Source organism: Nannospalax galili, unplaced genomic scaffold (genome assembly GCF_000622305.1).
Source record: "Nannospalax galili isolate Female #2095 unplaced genomic scaffold, S.galili_v1.0 scaffold204, whole genome shotgun sequence".
NCBI classification, from domain to species: domain Eukaryota; kingdom Metazoa; phylum Chordata; class Mammalia; order Rodentia; family Spalacidae; genus Nannospalax; species Nannospalax galili.
Genome location: NW_008350959.1, coordinates 722,216 through 741,842, shown reverse-complemented (window position 1 = coordinate 741,842; position 19,627 = coordinate 722,216). Strand labels below are relative to the sequence as shown.

Sequence of the window (19,627 nt, the reverse complement as noted above, 5' to 3'; positions counted from 1 at the left end):
TATATATATATACGCATAATAGGATTTTATTTCTGTAATTTTGTGATGTTGGTGTATCAAATGACAGTTTAGAAAGGTGCCTCTGAACCTGACTGTCCTTCCCCTCCTGGTAGTGTTCCTTCCTGTGTAAGAGTAACATGGAGTGGGACTAATCCAGAGTAGCACAGCAGCAGCATGATGTCAGGATGGTGGTTCCGAGGTGCTGATGTGATCTTCTAAAGACGACCAGGAACCAGGCTGACGCTGGAGGACTGCAGGGGAATTGCGCAGTTCTGTTTCATAGACAGGAAGCTTTTCTTCCCCTTTTTCTTTCTTGCTCCTCCCCATCTTCCTTCTCGTCTTTTGCCCCCTCCTCCCCTTCCTTCTTCTCACTCCTCTTCCATCTTCTTCTTTCTTTTTCTCACTCAGACATCTTTATTTCCATACCCTCAAAAACCTTCATTCTTTCAGGCTTCTGATGTTATTTTGAGAATTTCTTGTCTCTTTTCCCTTACAGCTTTCACTCTTGCTAATTTTCATATCGACTTTGTTTGAAATAGGAAGTTTGCATTTCTTCAACTTCGAATCAGATGTCCTACCTTCAACATCAGTGGGATTTATGTAAAGTACAAGTAACTAAACTTATAAAAGTTAATTACGCCACTTTGTACAGTCACTGAATTCCCAGTGTCTCATCCAGAAGAGGCTGTCCTTGCCACTCTGGTGCTGTAGAGGTCTAGTGAGATGCCACATGGAAGGGCCCTACTCTGGTGCTGTGGAGGTCTAGTGAGATGTTATGTGGGAAAGCCCCAGGCAGACACAGAAGCATCGTGTGCACACCTTGTAGAAGTGACTTGATTCTCCAATACCACATCTGTGTATAAGAGGTCACGTATCCCACTGAGTGCCCCCTTCCTCTCCATGAATCCAGGGGTCAGTTAGGGGCTAAACTGATTGTTCCCCATAACCTCAGCTGCAATGGTAAGAGAAACTGGCTTTGAACCAGCTTCTGGGATAAATCGCCATTTTGCCATTGACTAGCTCAGTGCAGGCAAATTACAGGGCCTTTCTCATTAAGTAAGTTTCCTTAGTTTCAAAGTATATGTATTGCCACCTTGCTTAGAGGACTGCTGGAGGAACTAAGTGAACACTGAGTCCATTGTAGTGAACAACAGGCAGGCAACTGTCAGTGCTGCTCAGTAGCAGCTCACCTTGTCCCCAGATGTTAATCTGTGGTTCAGAGCTCACTGCCCCATCTGGTAGTCAGGTATGCAGCATGGGCCCCAGTCTCAGTTCTGCCTTCACAGAGATCAGCTGTCTGGTTTGGCCATGAGTTGGGTCTTGGAAAGGTGGAGTGCTGGTGATGATAAGCCCTTCATGCATTCTCCTGTCGTAAAGGTCCTCTTTTCTCTAGGCACCCAGCAACTGCCATTCACTTTGGCCAAGGCCAGAGTCACAAAGGAACCCCTTCAAACTGGAATGCAAGTTTCCATGCTCCACAGCTTACCCTCCTCCTCACCCCACTGTTGTCATCCCATCGATTCCCCAGCTTAGGTTTATAGGTGATAAAATTGCTGATTATCTAAAAAGCTTGATTTTGGATCTTTCAGGGCTGCATGTATCTGCCAGGAAGTACAATCAAGGAGATAGCCACAAACCCCGAAGAGGCTGGGAAGTTCGTGTTTGAAGTTATTCCAGGTAGGTGGTCTGCATTTCTGGAAGTCAAAATGATATTCCATCCTTCAATCATGCTACAAACTCGTAGACACTCTCTGTATAGTTAGTGAACCTGCCATGGTTGATTAACTAGTATCAGGGGCTTAAGGGATGCCGAAATAGGTGAATGCTCGTTTGGTGCATTCCAGGAGCATGCACTTGGAGCCAGGTGTAGCCTGAGGCTCTGGTCATCACTGTGAAGGTCATCATCTGTACTCATTCAAATCTCAGAATGTTAAAAAAAATCCCAGAATGTTAACAGTGGAAACATAATTGAACCATGGAACTCTTCCATTGAATAGGTTGCCATGAGTGGGCTTATACATTTCAACAGGACCAAACAAGAAATGACAGTTTTGACCTGTGAAAACTTAAAACCTGCCAAGTGTTGCATGTCACTTGTATGCACATGGATTGTATGTTGGCTGGTGCCCCTTCCCCATCAAAAACACATTAGGAGCAAAGGGGATGTGGCACATCCTCCTGGATCTGCCACCCTGGGGCTGCTTACCTTTCTCTCTGGCTCTTGCTCTGAGGCTAGCCCCAGCCCTAGCAGGAATGCCAGGACGCCTATGCCATCTTGCTGCCCTGACCCTGCTGATGGCAGCACTGGAGATCATAATCCCCTTTCTCTTCGTCCCCTCCTTTCTGCTCTCACAGGCAGCCATGTGCATCAGGATGTGTGTGGAGATGATGGCATGGCAAACTGTAAAGTGCCCTGTCGAGAGTAGCCCACCCATACCCAGGTCCTGACAGTGCCTCTCACTGTTTGTATAGCTGGTCCCTTGACTCTTCTTTGTCTGTACCTCTTCTTTATCTCACTGTCAATGACAGTGAGACTCGTCTGAAGATGTCTAAATAAAATACTTGTACATTGCCTAATATGTAGTAAGTGCCATATGTGTTTGATGTTTGGGGATAACTAGCCAGAATTATGATGCAGAGGAAAATCTTCATGCTGACTGGCAATTTACACAAAAGAAAAGAATAAATGAAGTCCAGGTTGTTCTCTGGGCTCTCTTGTATTTGCACCTGAAGATCTAGTCACCTTCCTGCTGTCTTAGTTGCTCTTCTCCCTTTAGGAAAACCCTTCTCTTTTTCGGGGTTGTTCTGTCTCTAGGATTCCTCTCCCAATGCAACTCCTGGAATACAGCCACCCAGCATGTGGCCCAATGGCTGTGTTTTCTACCCAGAAAATTCCATGGAGCACTGCAGCTGAAAATGCACTGGGTGTTTGCCCATAAATCACCACCCTAGAAGACTGCTCTTGGGAGAGATCCTGGAATCTATCTCAATCGCTCAATCTCTCTCTCTCTCTCTCTCTCTCTCTCTCTCTCTCTCTCTCTCTCTCCATATATATCTCACATCTCTCATCTCTATCTCTCACTATTTGTCTTCCAATTTCTCTGTCTCTGTCATGATCTGTCTGTGTATTCCTGTCACTGTATCTCCCTCCACCCACCCCCTTCATAAGGACAAGCAATCATACAGTGATCCTAGGTTAAGGACCCATTTTCCTGCAACACTGCTGTTTCCAAGGCTCCCCCAAGCCTGAACTGAGATGGGAAGAATTTTCAGCTTTTCTTTTTGTCTTCCTCTCATGGAAGAAGATTCCCAGGGCTATGCTGCCATAAGACATGGGCTTCCTAATGACGTCCCTCCCTGTTGTCACCAGCTTTATTTGTACGAAATTTAGAAGCCCTTAGCTGTGGGCATGCTATTGTTTTTAACCTATAGCAGGCAACTATTGAGGGGAAGCGTCCCTCTCCCTCCTGACCTCTAGTCTGAACAAGCGTGGGCTGCTCCTTCTGCGTGCCTCACCTCACTGACCCTCATACCACTTTGTGAGATGTTGTCATTCATTTAACAACCAATGCATTGAGCTAAGAACCAGAGGTTGCCACAGGGCTGGTGATCAACAAAGAACAGAAACAGCCCTACAGAAATTGCAGTCCAGTGACACACCGAATACACAGGCAGATTGTATAGTTTCCCTGAAGGGACAAAAGTTGGAGCAAAGAGAGAACACGTTCTGTCTGACAAGGTGGTGGTGGTCATTGATAACCGAGCAGGGAATGTGTCATTGAGGGTGTGGAATTGGGGTACATTTATGAAGAACCTGGCAGTGAGCCAGGTTTCCCTCTGGAGGAAGGGACAGGCGGTACCACATCCCCAAGCCCCTTCATGGGTCAGGGAATTCCAAACAGATCAGTGAGGTTAGGGCAGTGTGATAACAGGGGTGGGGTTTGGGAGTGCAACATTCACTTGTTGGCAATTATAAGAAATACAGCTTTTATGCTAGAACGATGAAAGGCCATTGGGGAGCTCTAAGTATAGTGAAGTGGTAAGATTCATGGTTAAAATTCCTGTGAACTGAGAGTGAAAACATAAGTCATGGGGCAGAGCGGACGGACCCGTGAACAGGCTCTTACAGTGAATGACACAAGTCAGAGACAGTGACAGCAAAGGAAGTGTTTCCACGTGGGGTTGCTCATGGCAGACTAAAAGATCTGGAACCAAGAAGGTGTGTTCGGGTGACGCAGTAGACTGGAGTGTGCACATAGCAGAAAAAGACACAAGACAGAGTCCTCCCAGTGGAACCTCTGCTGGGAGGCAGAGATCAGCAGCCTTGCCTGGCGATTTGTGGAGCTACAGAAGGCAGGTACTAACACCTTTGGGCTTTAGTCCTAATTGCCATCACTGTAAAATGGAAACAATACAGTGCCTCATTCCATTTCAAGGGACATTGTGGTTCCTCGGGTAGATTTTTGTTCTGCCCTGAAGACTTTTTGCTTCCAGCTTTACTCCTGGAGACACTCATCTCTCAGCTTTCCTGGGGGCCTAGGGCTTTCATGGAGGAGAACCAATAACAAGAGGGTTTAGGATCAGCTCGTCCCATCAGGTAGAAGAAGACTTGGTTCAGTGACATTAAGCTAAGTCCAAGAGACCAGAACCAAAGGGACTGGAAAGCCTTTGGCCGTCTTACAAGAAAATACAGGGCTGGGCCTCCCAGGAGAGCTGAAATGGTCTCTCTCCGAGATGACCTGGCATTATGGGAAGACCAGGTTGTGACAGCATCCTATAATGGAAAGGATCACTGCTATTCTTATGTCCCTTCTAACCATTTTGTTTTTAATTCACTAAAGAAAATTCCAAATTTGTAGATTTCTACCTGCAAGGAGGTGCAGGGACGATAATAAAGTTCCAGTCCTGCCTACCCTGACTAACCACAGGGTCTAAAGTGTGTGTTCCCTCTCCTTCCCCTCTTGTGCCTTTCCCTCTGGCTTTTCTTCTTTTGTCCCTGCCCCTCATTCTTTCTTTGGTCACCTCTTGTGCCACATCTGCCTCCTTTGTCTTTTCAGACATTCTTTTGCACATTTGATACCTATGGCTTAAAGTGATAATGGTAAACAAGGTCCTGATGAGCTTCCTGTAGCCTGTAACCAAGTTGTGGAAACCCTTCATTTGCAGTGTGATCAAAGCACATGATGACAGGAAGCACCCGTGTATGAGAAAGGCACTTTAGGCCCATTGTCCCTCCTACCTGGGGTTGCTGTCCCTTCCAGGTCTCCACAGATGAGCTCAGGCTTTCTTGGGAGAACATCCATGGTGGGCAGGATGACCTGACAGACTAGTCCTGGCGGCTGACTCATATCCTCCAATGCTGAGCCTACCCACTGCACTTGTTCTTCCTGTTGGTAGGAAATGTCTTCCACCCTGTATGAAAGCTGCGCCCAGGCAAAGCCACTACACTGTAAGCCATGTGTTAAGTGACTTGTCTGTAGAAACAGACCTTTGGCAAAAGCCATGGGAGAACGGGGAGATCTAGGTCCACTGGGGCAGCTTAGATAATTCTGTGTTGCTTGACTGACAGTGCTTCATTGAACTAAGGAACCAGTGATGTTCAGCTTTCCTCCCCTCCCCTGGCTCTGGCCCCTCCTACTCCTCAATCTTCTCATGTGCTACTTTTCCAGCCTCATGGGACCAGAACCGAATAGGAGGACAGGATTCTTATGTCCTCATGGCCAGCTCCCAGACAGAGATGGAGGAGTGGGTTAAGTTCCTCAAGCGAGTCGCTGGCACACCTTCTGGAGGTAAGAAGAACTCCCATAGTTCCTGGGCAGGTATCTGTAACATTTCAGAGAGGAGGAAGAGGAAACAGCCCCAGATACCATCCCTCTGTACAGTGTTCGGAGAAGAGAACTGGATATGCGACCAAAGCTGGTCGGTACAGGAGGACAGCTTCCCTCTAAAGAGGGTGATCTTGCAGGGACGTGATCAATTCTGCACTGAAGTCTCTGGGAATCTTAGTGGTATTTCCATACTTGGACGAGGTCATGACTACAAAAAAATCAAACAACAAAAACTGATACAAAAACAAACAAAAGACTATGAAACTAACAAACACATGAATCTAGCATGTTCTTTTCATTTTATAAAAATATGCAATAACTCCCACAGTTCAGTTCATAACACACCATTCTCCAACTTTTTAGGAAAGCAAATTATTTGTGTCAACTCCAGGAAAAATATGAATATATAATTAGTTATTGATGTTGCTTCCTCTTATTTTAGAAATCATTTATGGAAGCTTTTATGGCTAGATATTGATTTGATTTCCCAATAGTTTCTTTCAAAAATTATAAGAATAATGATATAATTTTATGCAAAATTGAAAAAAATCTACTTCTTTAACCATCAGAATTATTTTTATGTTTTCTTCCAACCAGGGTTTTATGCACATACATTTTTTGAAAGATAAATGTATAATATATGAAATTTTATATGATTTATAGCAACAGTTACTTTAGGTTGTTAAAGAATCTTTTTGAAGATTTATTTTGTATTATTTATGTGTATGCATGTGTGTCTATGTATGTACATGTGTGGTGTCTGTGGAGGCCATAACAGGGCATCAGATCCTCTGGAGCTGGAGTTCAGTTAGTTGTGAACCACCCAACATGCATGCCAGGAACTGAACTCAGGGCCCCTGCAAAAGCAGCATGCCCTTCTAACCACCGAGCCACCTCTCTAGTCCCTACATAGAATCTTAATTGATTCATTTCAGGGATTATTTGTGTGCTGAGTAGAAATCGTGTCCAATGAGGTTAAGCAATAGCAAGGGTTGCTGGGTAGATGTAGTGAGAACAGGAACTGCCTCGGGCTTCACAGACAGGAGCTGAGAAATGGAATTCTGTCAGCTTCCCCAGGGCCATGCCCTCTCGCTTGCTTTTCTTTGCACACCTGCCTGCTTTCATCTAGCCTGCAGCCCCCGATGCCTAACATCCATCCCACAAACATTCCTTCTCTAGCCTCCTTCTGTGTGCCTCTCCCACCAGTGCCGGTTCAGCTGCTGCAGCCCCATCGCTGATTCTGAGAAAGAAACTCCACCTGGCTCAACTGAGGTCAGGAGTTCTGAGGCTCTGGGTCCTGTGGTGCACTAGAAGGGACTTGGAGAAAAAGAATCGACCAGAATAGGACAGTGAAACTGGATTGTGCCTGCGGTAGCTATCCTTAACATCATAACCACTGAAAGCTCCATGGTTTCTTTAGCCAGTTCCCAAGTCCTACACACAAGCTTTTCTTGTGGTAACTGGGCCAAAATGAGGGGTTTGTAACATGTGAGAGCTTGATCCTGTGTTGTTTCAGCCTGGAATGTCTTTATCATGACCTTCCTTATGCCCTGGGCTGCAAGATCAAGAGCCTGCTAACATTTCCTGCTTTCCCTAGCGCAGGGCTTTGGGCATTGACAGGGGTTGTGGATGTTACCTAACTTTGCAACTGCTCTGTCTCGGGGTCATCTCTGTGCTTTCATAGAGACCTGTGCTTTCTACCCTCCCTGGCTGAGCCCTGGTGACTTGCTGCCTATGTCCCTGTACTCAAAGGGTTCCTCTCACCTGGCCTCAGACACCACCCTGAGAAGCAGATCAAGCTGAATTCTGGGGGTGGGGCATATGGAAAGTTCAGGGGACGGAAAGCCAGAGGACAGCAACATGAGTTTGCTGAGGGAGCAGTTTTGGCTCTGATGTGACATCTGCTCACTGGAATAAGACAATAAATTCCAGAATTACAAGGTTATTTTAAGATGGAAGTGCCCCACTAAGGCCCACAAGGACATCACACATTGTTTTTTTCCTATATATTAAGTAGGGAACGTCAGTCCTAGAGGAATAAATGACCTGCCCCAAGAGACTACTGGAGAAGGGCAGGGCCAGGGCCTTTCAGTGCCACTTGAAAAGCATGCCTGGATCACAGATATGACCCCCCAAACTGTGACATTGCTGAGACACAGTGCTGCCCCTTCCCAGCCCTCAGGGAATGCTGCATTTTACATGGATAGCCCAACCACTCCTCACTACCCTTGCTCCCACCATCTGGCCAAGAAAGAATGCTTCCTGCTCTGCCTCACCGCCATGCTTCACACCTGCCTTCTGACCCTCTGTCCATTCAGCCAGAGGGATACAGACAACCCTGTCCTGTCAAGACCTTTTCTTAGTCTTTATGCTAAAAGTAAAAGCCAAAAGCCTTATGCTGAGTTGTGGTACACACTGTACTCCTCTTGACTTACCAGTCCTTGTTTTCTAAGAACCTTCTTCCATCCCATTCCACTCTAGCACTTCAAGCCTCCTCAAACACCACAGGCATGCCCCAGCCTCAGAGCCCTTGAATTTTCTATTCTCTTTGCCTGGGCTCCTCTCCATGGCTTGGTTGTTGTCTAATGTTTGTTTTGTTTTATTTTCAGCTTTCTCCCAGTCATTCTCTTTAACATTTTGTTACTCTCTTTGCCTACCCCAGCCCTCCCTATCCCTATTCTTCATCTTTTTCTCTAGCATGTAATCATTTCTAACTTGCTAAATTTTTTTTTGGTTCATAGCTTCCCCTCACCAAAAGGAAATCTCAATCTACGTGGCAAAAATTGCTTTTCTTTGTGTATCCCAGGATTGAAACAATGCCTGGCTAAGCAGATGTTCAGTAAACGTGTTAAACGAACAGGTGAAGGAAGCTTCCTTCATAGCAGAGTCACTCTGGGTCACTCTCCCAGGCTATCCTCTCCACTGATTGATGCCCAGCTTATCTGAGAAATGACTAAGTGAATTGTGCTATCTGGAACTGGCTCCCTCCAAGTATGTGAAAGGCAAGCCTTACTGAAGCTCTTTATGATTCAAAGACCCCCTTAGAAAACATAATGAAAACTACTGAAACTCCACAGAATGACAGCCACACAGGAACACTTCTGCTTCCATAGTGGGATATTCTCAGATACCTGTAACCCACCCACATGCCAGTGTTCAATGAGAGAAACCACCTCTGGGCAGAACATGGCTTTCAGGCTTTCCTGGGGCTTCTCAGCTCTTGCCACCTCCTAACTGGCTCTACATTGTCCTGGTCCTCACCATCCTCAGGGAGCAGCTGCTTGGTGCCCCATCCTTCTCAGCAGGCTAGCTTTCTAAAGGGTCAGCTGGACAGGCAGCAGCAGCTCTTCCCTGGAAGTCCAAGATGTGATCCCAGGTCTTCCCAACTTAAGGAGGAAAAGGAAACAGGCAATCAACTTCTAACATAAGCCTTACTCCTGGTGATGGGGAACACTCTCCTCTCAACATGGGAACCAGCCCTCAGGTCCTCACACTGAAACCTGGGAATGGGCATCCAGGTGGGTGGGTTCTCTATGCTTTGCTGCCCTTTTCCTCCAGAGGCTTGCCCCGGTGCTTGCTCAGTGGCTTCTAGGCACATAAGCAGTGTACTGGGTTTCAGCCTTCCCCTGCTGCTGCACTTTTAAGCATCTTTGTGTGCTTGCCAACACTGGGCATGAACTATGTAAATACTGAATGATTGTAAGCCTGAAGTGCTCTTTCTGCCTCTAATTTCTTTGTATCCTTCAGTGCATGATTTCACAACCCACAGCACAGTGCAGCCAGTAGGGTGTGTGTCTCTGCACCCACGGTTATTTTGTATGAGCTAGTCTTTCTGTTTAGCCAAACTGGATGATTTGTATTTATTTTCACTAACTCCCTCCTCTCCTCTTCCCCAAGCTTCTAAATACAAGACAGACACTTTATTCATTTGCTAAACAATTTTTTATTGAGCACATGCCATGTACCAAGCTCCATATCAATACTGGGGAGAGAGACCAGAGGAATGGGGGAAGAAAATGAAATCCTTCTCTCAAGGAGCTCACAGTCTACTACGATACTGAAATTAATCAAAAGAGCCAAGGAAGAACATATAATTACACCCTTGAAAAGTATAGTACAGTAAAAACCAGGTGTGGTTATGTAATCCCAGCACTTGGGGCCTGAGGTTGGAGGGTTGCTGTGGATTCGAGACTAGAGTGAGAACCTACCTCATAAAACAAAAAAGAAAAAGTACCATGAAATAAAATTACACACAAAGTAAATCGTTGTGAAGAAGATTAAGGAAGGCTTTTCTGAGCTAGGAATGACTCACCTGACTCCACACAGCCAGGAGAGGTGAACCAGGGAGGAAGGAAGAGGGATGGTGTCTGTGTCCTAGGGAACAACTGGTACAAAAGTCATGAGATAGAAAGGGGAGCAGGCTGGGGGAGGGGAATTAGGATTAGCCTGGTGATGATGCTGATTCCTAGGACCAACAGGTTGCCATTCAGAGGAAAGGTCCAAACAAGGTGGTTAAGTCAGATTATAGTCAAAATATCATTCTAACTTGCTGCATGGGCATGGCCTGGGCTGCAGAGAGCAGATCAGAGCTGGCAGGGGCCCCACAATGAAAATGGAGCTGTCCCTTCAGGCAAGGGAGGATGGTGGGGTCCCAGCAAGAGAGGATGGACTAGAGGCTTGGACAGAAGCCTGGCAATGGACTTCGGGAGACTCACACAGGTCTGCACAGCATTCCAGAGGTGACACTGCCAGGATATGGGTGTGAGTTCTGTGTGGAGGGAGAAGGTGGTGTCAAGGATGAGTCCTGATTCCTGACTGGGAAGTGGCAGAGGGATGAACACTTGGTTGGCAGTGTGAGACTGCCCCAGACCCTTCCTGGCAACTCTGTGCCTGCCTGTTCCTCTGTGACACTGGGAAGCCACCCCAAGTCTCCAGGGTGCATGAGGTCAGTTGCAGCACTATCTGCTCAATCTTCCCAATAGGAGGGGGAAACCTGCTCCGTTTACCCCGCAGCCCACCTCTGAGCTCATTGCCTCAGAAGGTCCAGACTGAGCCTTGTATGACTCTGAAAGCCTTTCCAGGGGAGGGTGGGCTGGCTTCATAAACGCTAAGTGGCATTCTGTGCTCCTGCCAGACAGTTTGATGTATGGCGCAATGCTGGTAAGCGCTTGCGTGTGAGATTTTCTTTTCTTTTTTTTAACCCACCTAAGATGTCCCCTGAATGGCAGCTGACAATTAGCTGCTAAGTAAAAGGAGGCACAAATTTGTGTGTGTGTGTGTGTGCCCTGGCAGCTTTATGTTCAGCCTCTGAAAGCCGAGCTAGGGTCCTGTGTATAAAGGTGAGTGGGGAGGAGGAGTGTGGGAAAAGGGCCGGGCAGGTGCCAACACGTCCCCTGGGTTCCGCCCGGCAGTCTGGAACCTCAGCAGCCTTTGCAAGCATGTACTGTTCTGGAAGCCAGAGAAGACAGTGACTGTAGCACAGGAGGAGAGGCCGGGACCGGCTCCTCAGAGCCAGAGTGATCAGCGGCCATGCCTCAGGTTCCCAGCATGCCGCGCTGGGAGCTCGGCTGTGGCTTTCAGGCCCTGGCGCTGCTCTTCTGCTGGGACTTCAGGAGGGCCTCCAAGCTCCAAAAGAAAGGTATTGCTTTCGTGTTTGTAGCTAAGCTCTTCACCCTATGTCAGGATGGGTGCGCCCCTGGAATTGAGCCCTGGGAAGTAGTGCGGTTGGCAGGGAGGCTGTGAATGAGTCTAGTTGGCTGGGGGTGACTGGGGAGGGATTCAAAGAAGTCGAGAGATGGGAAGCAGAGGAGGAACACGATTGAGAAGGAGGTCACACAGATCTTGCCATTTTCGGTTCCTCAGACCACTCAGTTCCCTGGGCTTTTGTAGCAACTCTGGGGAGGGTTCTTTGGGGCAGAGAGTGGAAGATGGACAGGGGCAGACTGGGCCATCTGTGGTGGTGAGATACCCGTTCTGGGGCTGTTCAGAAGGGGCAGATTCTGTCCAAAGCGTTAGGTCTGGGGATTGGAGAAGAATAGGGGGACTTGGTGCCAGAAAAGTGGGATGGCACAATCGGAAGGGGAGCACTGTGAGAGGGAGCCCAGATCCTCCCTGGACATGGGTGATGTCTCAAATCTTACTCCAGTGACTTGTTTGTTGTGGGGTTTTCTGGTACTCTAGTGTGAACCCAGGGCTTCATGCATGCTAGAAAAGTGCTCTGACCTACATCCTCAGCCTATTTGAAAACTTCATATGTGGTGGTGTGTGAATGTACATGTGAGCGTGTGGATGTGGGTGCATGTGTGTGAGTGTGTGCACACGAGACAGCCTTAGGTGTTGGTTCCTAAAGCTCCAAGCACCTTGTTTGTTGAGACATGGTCTCTCACTGACCTGAAACTCACCAAGTGGGATAGACTGGCTGACTGGTGAGCCCCAGCAATCTCTACCTCCCCAGCACTGGGATTACAACTGTGATTGAACTCAGGCTCTGGCACTTGTACAGCAAATGCTTTATCTACTAAGTTATCTCCAACCCCTGTTTTGTTTTCTTAACTTTATTTTTATTGAGTAGCCTGGCTTTCTATTGACTTTAATCAAGAGGGATTAAAGTACCAAATATAGGATCACAGAAGAAATACGACTTTAGACCAGTTCCTAACTGAGCCCATCTTATTATCTGTAAGTTGGAACGGGATCTACTCTCGGGGTCTCTGAGAACTGTGCAGTAGCACACCTGGAAACATCTAAGGCAGTTCCAAGCTTCAGAACAGCCCAGTTAAATGGTCAATTATTATAATGGTTATATTGTATTTAGCAATTATAATAATTATATTGCACATGTGACTATAATTTTATAGCTGTTAGGATGGAAGTGCTTCTGCTGATTGGCTCAGAGTGCACATGAGCTCTGGTGAATGGGATCATTAGATCCCCACAGTGCTTCCTAGGGTAGAGCAGTGGAGCCCAGCTGTCCTGAAGGAGTGAGCACAACCTTGGAGGGCAAGACAGGGAGGTAGAGGATCAGCTCTGAGCAAGACCTGCCCCACCCTCCTCTTCTTTCACTGACCCCTCTATTCTGTCCTTGGGCTTCATCTGTTCCTGAACCCACAGCCAGGCTTTTCCACACACATCTGGAACCAAAGGTTAGAGACAAGGATCCACACACTAGATCAGTACGATCACTTCTGTTTGGGATGAGAGTTTTGGAGTCCTAAGGCTGCTTTGGACTCCACATTTCTGTGTGATCTGAGATGAGGAGTAACAAAATCTGGCCAAGGCAAGCATGGGGTGCTTTCTCTCAAGAAAAAAGGCCCATGTTGGCCCTTGTGTCCCTAGGGCATGCAGTGACTTGTCCCTGGAGTAATGGCTTTGGCTGAGTTCTAGGCTAGAGATAAGAAGTTTGGAGTCTTCATCATGTGGATGAATTTAATGGCATGCGTTTATGAGGAAGTGAGTAAAGATGGGGAAGTGACGCTGTAACACTTGGAGGTCAGGAAGAAGCAAAGCACAGGGGAGGCTGAGTGGGAGCAGACAGAGACCTGAATGAGGAACCCAGAGAGAGCAGTTTCAGGAGCCACTGAACAAGTGTCACAAGAGAGGGTATGACCAGCTATGTCCCGAGCTGCTGATTGAACAGCAGAGAACTGAGAACTTAACTCCACGGCCATTGATCTTGATAAAAACAGGTTTGGAGAAATGCTGAGCAGGGAGAAAGAGTGGAATGCATGGGAGACAGCAGGTAAAAGGCCTGGTCCAGTCTCTGTGCCAGGAAATAAAAATAGAGGGTGAGCCAGACGGACTGTCTGCCTCTGAAGACCTCACAGCCCGGTGCAAGAGAGATGTTTAAATAAATCATCACAAAAACTGCAGAAGAGCTGATAAATTCAGGGTGCCCAACAGGAGATCTATGGATCCAGAGAGGCCCTGTTACCTCTCTAAAGACATCCAACCCAGGAAGATTGGATTTCCAGGGAGTGCAGATGGAAGGGCATTAGTCTGAGAGGTTTTAAGGCAAGCCTGTTTTTTTGTTCTATCACAATCTCCCGTTCTGAAAAGCCCACAGATGATTTCTTGAATGACGTGTGAATTCTAGTGGAAAAAATTTCAAGAAACCAAAATGTTCTTCCCCTGAAATTACAATAATATAGAGAGTGGCATTAAAGATAGAGCTGTTAGAGTGTGCCAAAGTAGAATGGACGGGTTTGAGGCGCCTGTGTAGAGGACAGTGTTAGGGATAATTTTGATCCTCACAGTCTTGCTAATCTGCTGAATTGAGTACAGGTACCTGGTGTTAGAGGCTTTCCATTCTTGGTGTCTCTGAGAGCATGTGACACTTCATTGGCTGCCTAAATGCTGTTGCTTGTGAGGAATGCTGTGAGGAAAGCAGGGACTGAAGGCTGGGAGGACAGTGGGATTGAAGAGAACTGGGAGAATCGTTGTTGTATGTGGGGCTTATGGAAATAGGAGGACAAGGGAGAGAGAGTAGGACACAGATGTAAAAGTTATCAGTTTTTAGATGACATTCATATGTGCCCCAGGAGAGGAGGCAAAGAGGAGCCTTTAGGATGAGGAGCATGGTTTTATAGCCACACAAGAAGGTATTTTTTAAAAGGTGATGCAACACCATTAGTCTTCAGAGAAGAACAGCAGGTTTGGAATCATCCAAGGTAGGATCTGAACAGTGGGAGGGCACCAGAAACCACAGAGAAGATTCTATGGAAAGAAACAAACTAATAAAACTGAACTGTGATGGGATGTGAGGCTGGGAATTGAGTAAGTGCAGTGGGCTGTGACAGAGGCAAAACCATTTAGAAGTAGACACATTTTTTTGGTGAGTACAGTGCAGAAGAGATAAAAAGCAAGAATTGGTGATTTTCAGGAAACCAGGGAAGTTTATTCTTTTACAAATTCGTGAAGATCTAGACTCACTGGGCTCTTCATAGCCAAGGAGAAAGTATGACAGAAAGAATAAATCCAGGAGGAGGTGAAAGGATGGAGCTGGCAGGTTGGGCAAATAGCACCTAGAGCTAGGCCAGGGCCCTTCTTCCCCTGAGACAGGAAGGACCTTGTGAAGGAAGAGGGATGGAAAGCCCAAGGACTGGGGAGAAAGGGTGGCTTATCTCCTGCATTTGGAGAGTTAGGGAGGAAAAAAGGCACCTGTCTTGCTGAGGCAGAGAAGAGGGTCAGGTCGGTGAAGAGTCAGAACCAAGGAGTTACAAAGACTGGAATGACACAATTCTAGGTTATAGCAATGCCCAGTGTCCTCATAGGTCCTGGTGATTTGACAAAGACAGATGTTAGAGTAATGGGACCTGGAAGGGACAGGGTGTTGGAGGGAAAAGTAATGTTGAGAAATGAATGCCCTGGTGAGAGTAACATGGGAATGACTGGGTGTGGTGAAGGGGGTACAGGCTGGACCAGGGGAAGTGTGGGGAGGGCACAGGCTAGACCAGAGGAAGGCTGATGGCCTTAGATGAGAAGAATCCATTTCGCTGTGTCTGTAGTATTTTGGGGCCATTTGTTCCCATCAGGACCCAGTAGCCCCGAGCCCACATTTCAACTGCTCCAGAAGACAGCTGTCTCTCCCCATGATGACCACTCCCTGCTCCCCTCAAAGGGGATTTCCTAGTGCAATGTGGTGGCCTATGTGTTGTCAGATTCTCTCGGTCATGATCTTCTGATGTAGTGGAATTATCTCTCCTGCTCCTTTCACAACAAACTGAAGCCCAGTTCTGAGTAGTCATGGGCATTTTGGTTGTCCTACCTATTTTATGTAAGCCTTCTATTTTCACAGTGGGAAGGTTAGCTATTTGGAAGCAATTATAAGGTCTTCTCGTCATTTCACAGAGCTGCCGCTAGCCTGTGCAAGAAACTTGGTGACCCTTGGGGGAAGCTTGCTTCATTTTCATGAGGAACAACTACCAGTACTTCAACTAAAATAACCACTAGTCATGGAAAATACCTGTCTAAAGATATTAATCCATTAAGTAATTCAGCAAAATCTATTGACCATCTTCTTTGTGCCAGGTACCCCAGGGAAGAAAAAAATCCTTTCCCGTGTCCTCCACCACAGGGGCTATGGTCATGCCTGACACAGACACACAAGTCTAACAGTACAGCAGAAGAGGGGTGGAATATGCAAGGTGGGAAAGGGGTGCACAGAGCAGGATGTAGTCTCTCCATCTCGGGGCAGAAAGGCCCGGCAGAGATGATGATATTGGAAAAAGCCCAAAGAAGACAGAATCCCAGGAGGCAGGGAAGGGAACATACAGGGCAGAGAGAAGCATATGGAGACTGGAGAGTGCTGTTTTGGGAACATCAGGGTTGAGGTGCATTTGAATGCATGCTAGTAGGGCATACAAAAATGGCAGGTGCATACCAAGTCAGTACTCAGATGCATTGTCAAGCAGGAAATAGCTGGGCAGATCTGGTTGGGATTAGAGCTAACACCTTCCCATCCCACCCCAGACACCATGAAAGGAGCCATGATCAGCCATCTGGCACTGAGGGGCAGTTGAAGAACACTGGCGTGGCAGTTGGGGAAAGAGGGGATGACTTCAAAACTCAGGGAGTGATGCTCAGATAGACCAACAGGTTAGAAAATAAGTAAAAGAGGGTCTTGAAAATGGTGGGAAGATGCTGTGTCAGTTACAAGAGGGAGCTAAGCTGGGAGGACAGGAGCATGGATGCAAGAGCCTGGTAACAGCTCTCCACAGGTAGAATCCGTATTCATTAGGTTCTAAATAAAGGGGACCAGTCAGGGAAAAAGTCATGGGGAGAACCAAAGGGCCTTGCAGAGAGCCAGCTAGGTCTGAGGTACTGCGAGTGACAGAGCCCCAGTTCTGGCAGAATGGAAGCTGGGAGCTATCTGAACCTGCAGGAGGAGCCTGGGGGCCTGAGGGAAGAAGAGGTGGGCAGCGACTGTCCTCATTTAGAGCTAATCTTGTCAGGCATGGGGGTGGGGAAATAACAGAGCTAAGCACTGACAAGGCGGAGGTGGAGCCGGTCCATGCTTGCTTTGCTGGAGGCTAGGCAATTTGGAAAAATATTTTTGCAAAACAATTTGCATACCATCAGGTCCTTGACCCTGGAGTTCCATATGTGGAAATTTGCCCCAAGGAAATAGTTCAAAAACACGAAATGTTTGTTTCATTTATCCAAATGCTAATAATCAGACATTATGAATTCATGTATGGGCATTCCTGTGAACATGTTCACTAAGGCAGTGCTTTTGATACTAGAACAAACAACCTAAATAATTTGAAATGTCACAATGGCTTAATTCAGTATGAGAGTTGGTGGGAACTGTTGTGCTTTGGTGTTCTATGACACCAGCAGGATTCAGCACAGGCAGCTCACTGTGTCTCAGGGCCACACTGTCTGGTATTGGTTTGCAATGGCGACTGCCCTAGCTGCTTATCTGACAAGTTCATGCCTCCAAGGCTCAGTGCAATTGACAGTGAAATAGCTATACAGTTCTGCCACCTCAGGGCTGCTGTCAAGATTAAGAGAGTAAAGGTGAGCAGAGTACCTGACAAGCTTCCTAACACCCAGTGCTCGAAGAAACCAGCACTATTGTAAACATGTAAAATTAGAGATCAATAAGAGACTGAGGGAAGCAACCCCAAACTTATATCCACAGGAAATGCAAATGATCTGTTGCTCGTGTTTTAATATCATTACATTAAAATATAAAGTCACAAGTGATGCAGAAAAATCAGGAAATGGGCAAAGCCCTTTGACAATCAGTTGATCTAAAGGTCAGAATGACGTAGGATACCACTTTCCTCTTCCCAGCGGTGTTTGGGCAGTGCCTGGCTGAGACTGTGACCTACGAACAGAAGTTCGGCCACCACCTGGTGCCCATCCTGGTGGAGAAGTGCACAGAGTTCATACTGGAGCATGGCGTGAGTGAAGAAGGCATCTTCCGCCTGCCTGGTCAGGACAACCTGGTGAAGCAGCTGAGAGATGCTTTTGATGCTGGGGAACGGCCCTCCTTCGATAGGTATGCTATCTTTACCTGTACTGTCCATCTGCTCTCTGCCCAACTGGCTGGGGAAGAGGACTCAGTAGAGCCAGGGAACCTTCACAGAGGCTTTGAAAGTCCTAGACCACAACAAAAAGGGGCTTTTGTTCTGATCACCACTCTGAACCTGGACCTGGGGCAAAGCTAGGAGAGTATGCAGATGGTTTATGCGAGAGAAGAGGTGATAAACAGATTCAGATAATGCTTGGCACATAAGAGAAGGGGAGACGCAGAGCATGAGAGTAAGCTGAGACAGCCCAAGACCCACCCTCAGTACCCTCATCATTGCAGCTGAGAAGCATGAAGAGCAGACCTATCGACCCAGATCTGTACCTGAAGACACCAGTGGTCATCCTCAGCCCTCCGGAAGTGGTTAGAACTAGAGTTTCCATGCTCTCAGTACCGTGTGATTCTGAACTCAGTTCTGAGTTTTCTGACGGGAGTTCACACCATCACAGCAGCTCCCTTCTCCTCTTTGAAGTTTCCTAGCCCTGTCTGGGGTATATCTGGTGTGGTGGCACTTCTTCCCACAGTTCCTCTCCAGGCACCCAGCAGGGCAGTCCCTCTCTGCCTTGTTAAATGATACAGCCATGCCCTCACATGCTATACTCTGTTGGCTGTGTAATACCTGGTTGCCTGCCTGCACTTGTCCTGCTGGCTTAAGACAACTGCTCTTTCTAAATTAGCAGCCCATCAACTAAGATTTGGTACAATGGGCCTGAACTCTACCCTGATTCTAAATGTTGAAATCCCCTAGAGTTATTTAGGACAGAGGGGAAAGTCGTGAAAGCCTGAGTCACGCTCATGCAGGCATGAGCAGCTCCCCTTCAGCCCCACACTACCCATTAATATGGTCCACTTTTCCTCTGAAGAATCTCTGAGCTCCATCATATTCTTCTATTCTCTGCCATGGTCTTAGATTGGTCCTCCCAATGTCTACTTCTCTTGACCTTAGTATGTCATAGGTTAACTTACCATGTGCTGTGATCTATGCAAGCAACAGTATAGCTGTTATTGGAACTATAGCAGGTTATATTCTTTCAACAGCACCATGGATTACACTTTGGGAGCAGGTTCCATTCTATTATGCTTGTGGCCTTGTATTCAGTTTTCTTCTTAAGTTTTAAATTCTGTTTGAGTTGATCAAAAGATGCAGGTGGGTTGTTGCTTTTTTTTTCCCCCAGTTAATTATTTATTTAATAACCACATACTTAGAAGAAGCATTTCATTACAACAGCATTGACATATTCAATAACAATTTTCTGAGCTAAGATGCATCTTTTTCAAAATTGGCTGTAAACTTTTAGGGTTACAGTTGAATTGTTACAGTTATACAATATTGTACTCAACATAAACCCTATAAGACATAAAATTAAATGAGGTGTTAGCCTTTAAAAAAGATCTCCATTTCATTATGAAAATACATAGTTTCATACAGAAAAATTCATTTTCAGTGCAATTGACATTAACATGTTTGCACATGCGTTAGTACCCCAGCCAAGCCCCACTACTTGCCCTTTTGATGAATCTAGTCAGCCTGCCTAGAGGTCTTTGTTTTAGGAAGGTCAGCTGTTCCTCTTCTAGCAGCAATCAGTTGTCAATACTCCTTCAGTTAAGATTAGGGTCTGCTGTTCATTTTCCCAATTCTACGCTGGGTTACTATTTGGGAGTCCCTTTGTTCACACTGGCTAACAACTCAAAAGAAGGTATCTCCTATCTAGCATTGTTGCTTGTTATGTAGCCTTTAGCTATGCATATGGACTCTTAAGAAATT

At 46.7% G+C, this 19,627-nt stretch overlaps 1 protein-coding gene across 3 annotated transcripts in view; it reads left to right on the top strand.

Moving 5' to 3' along the window:
* Positions 1–19,627, top strand: part of Arhgap25 (Rho GTPase activating protein 25) — a 75,170-nt gene that overhangs the window by 34,241 nt on the left and 21,302 nt on the right. For all 3 annotated transcript variants that reach the window (XM_017801943.2, XM_008848061.2, XM_008848062.2), the window contains exons 3-5: positions 1,590–1,677; positions 5,670–5,789; positions 17,625–17,832. In XM_017801943.2, coding sequence (XP_017657432.1) covers positions 1,590–1,677; positions 5,670–5,789; positions 17,625–17,832 — 416 coding nt within the window. The remainder of the gene's footprint in view (positions 1–1,589; positions 1,678–5,669; positions 5,790–17,624; positions 17,833–19,627) is intronic.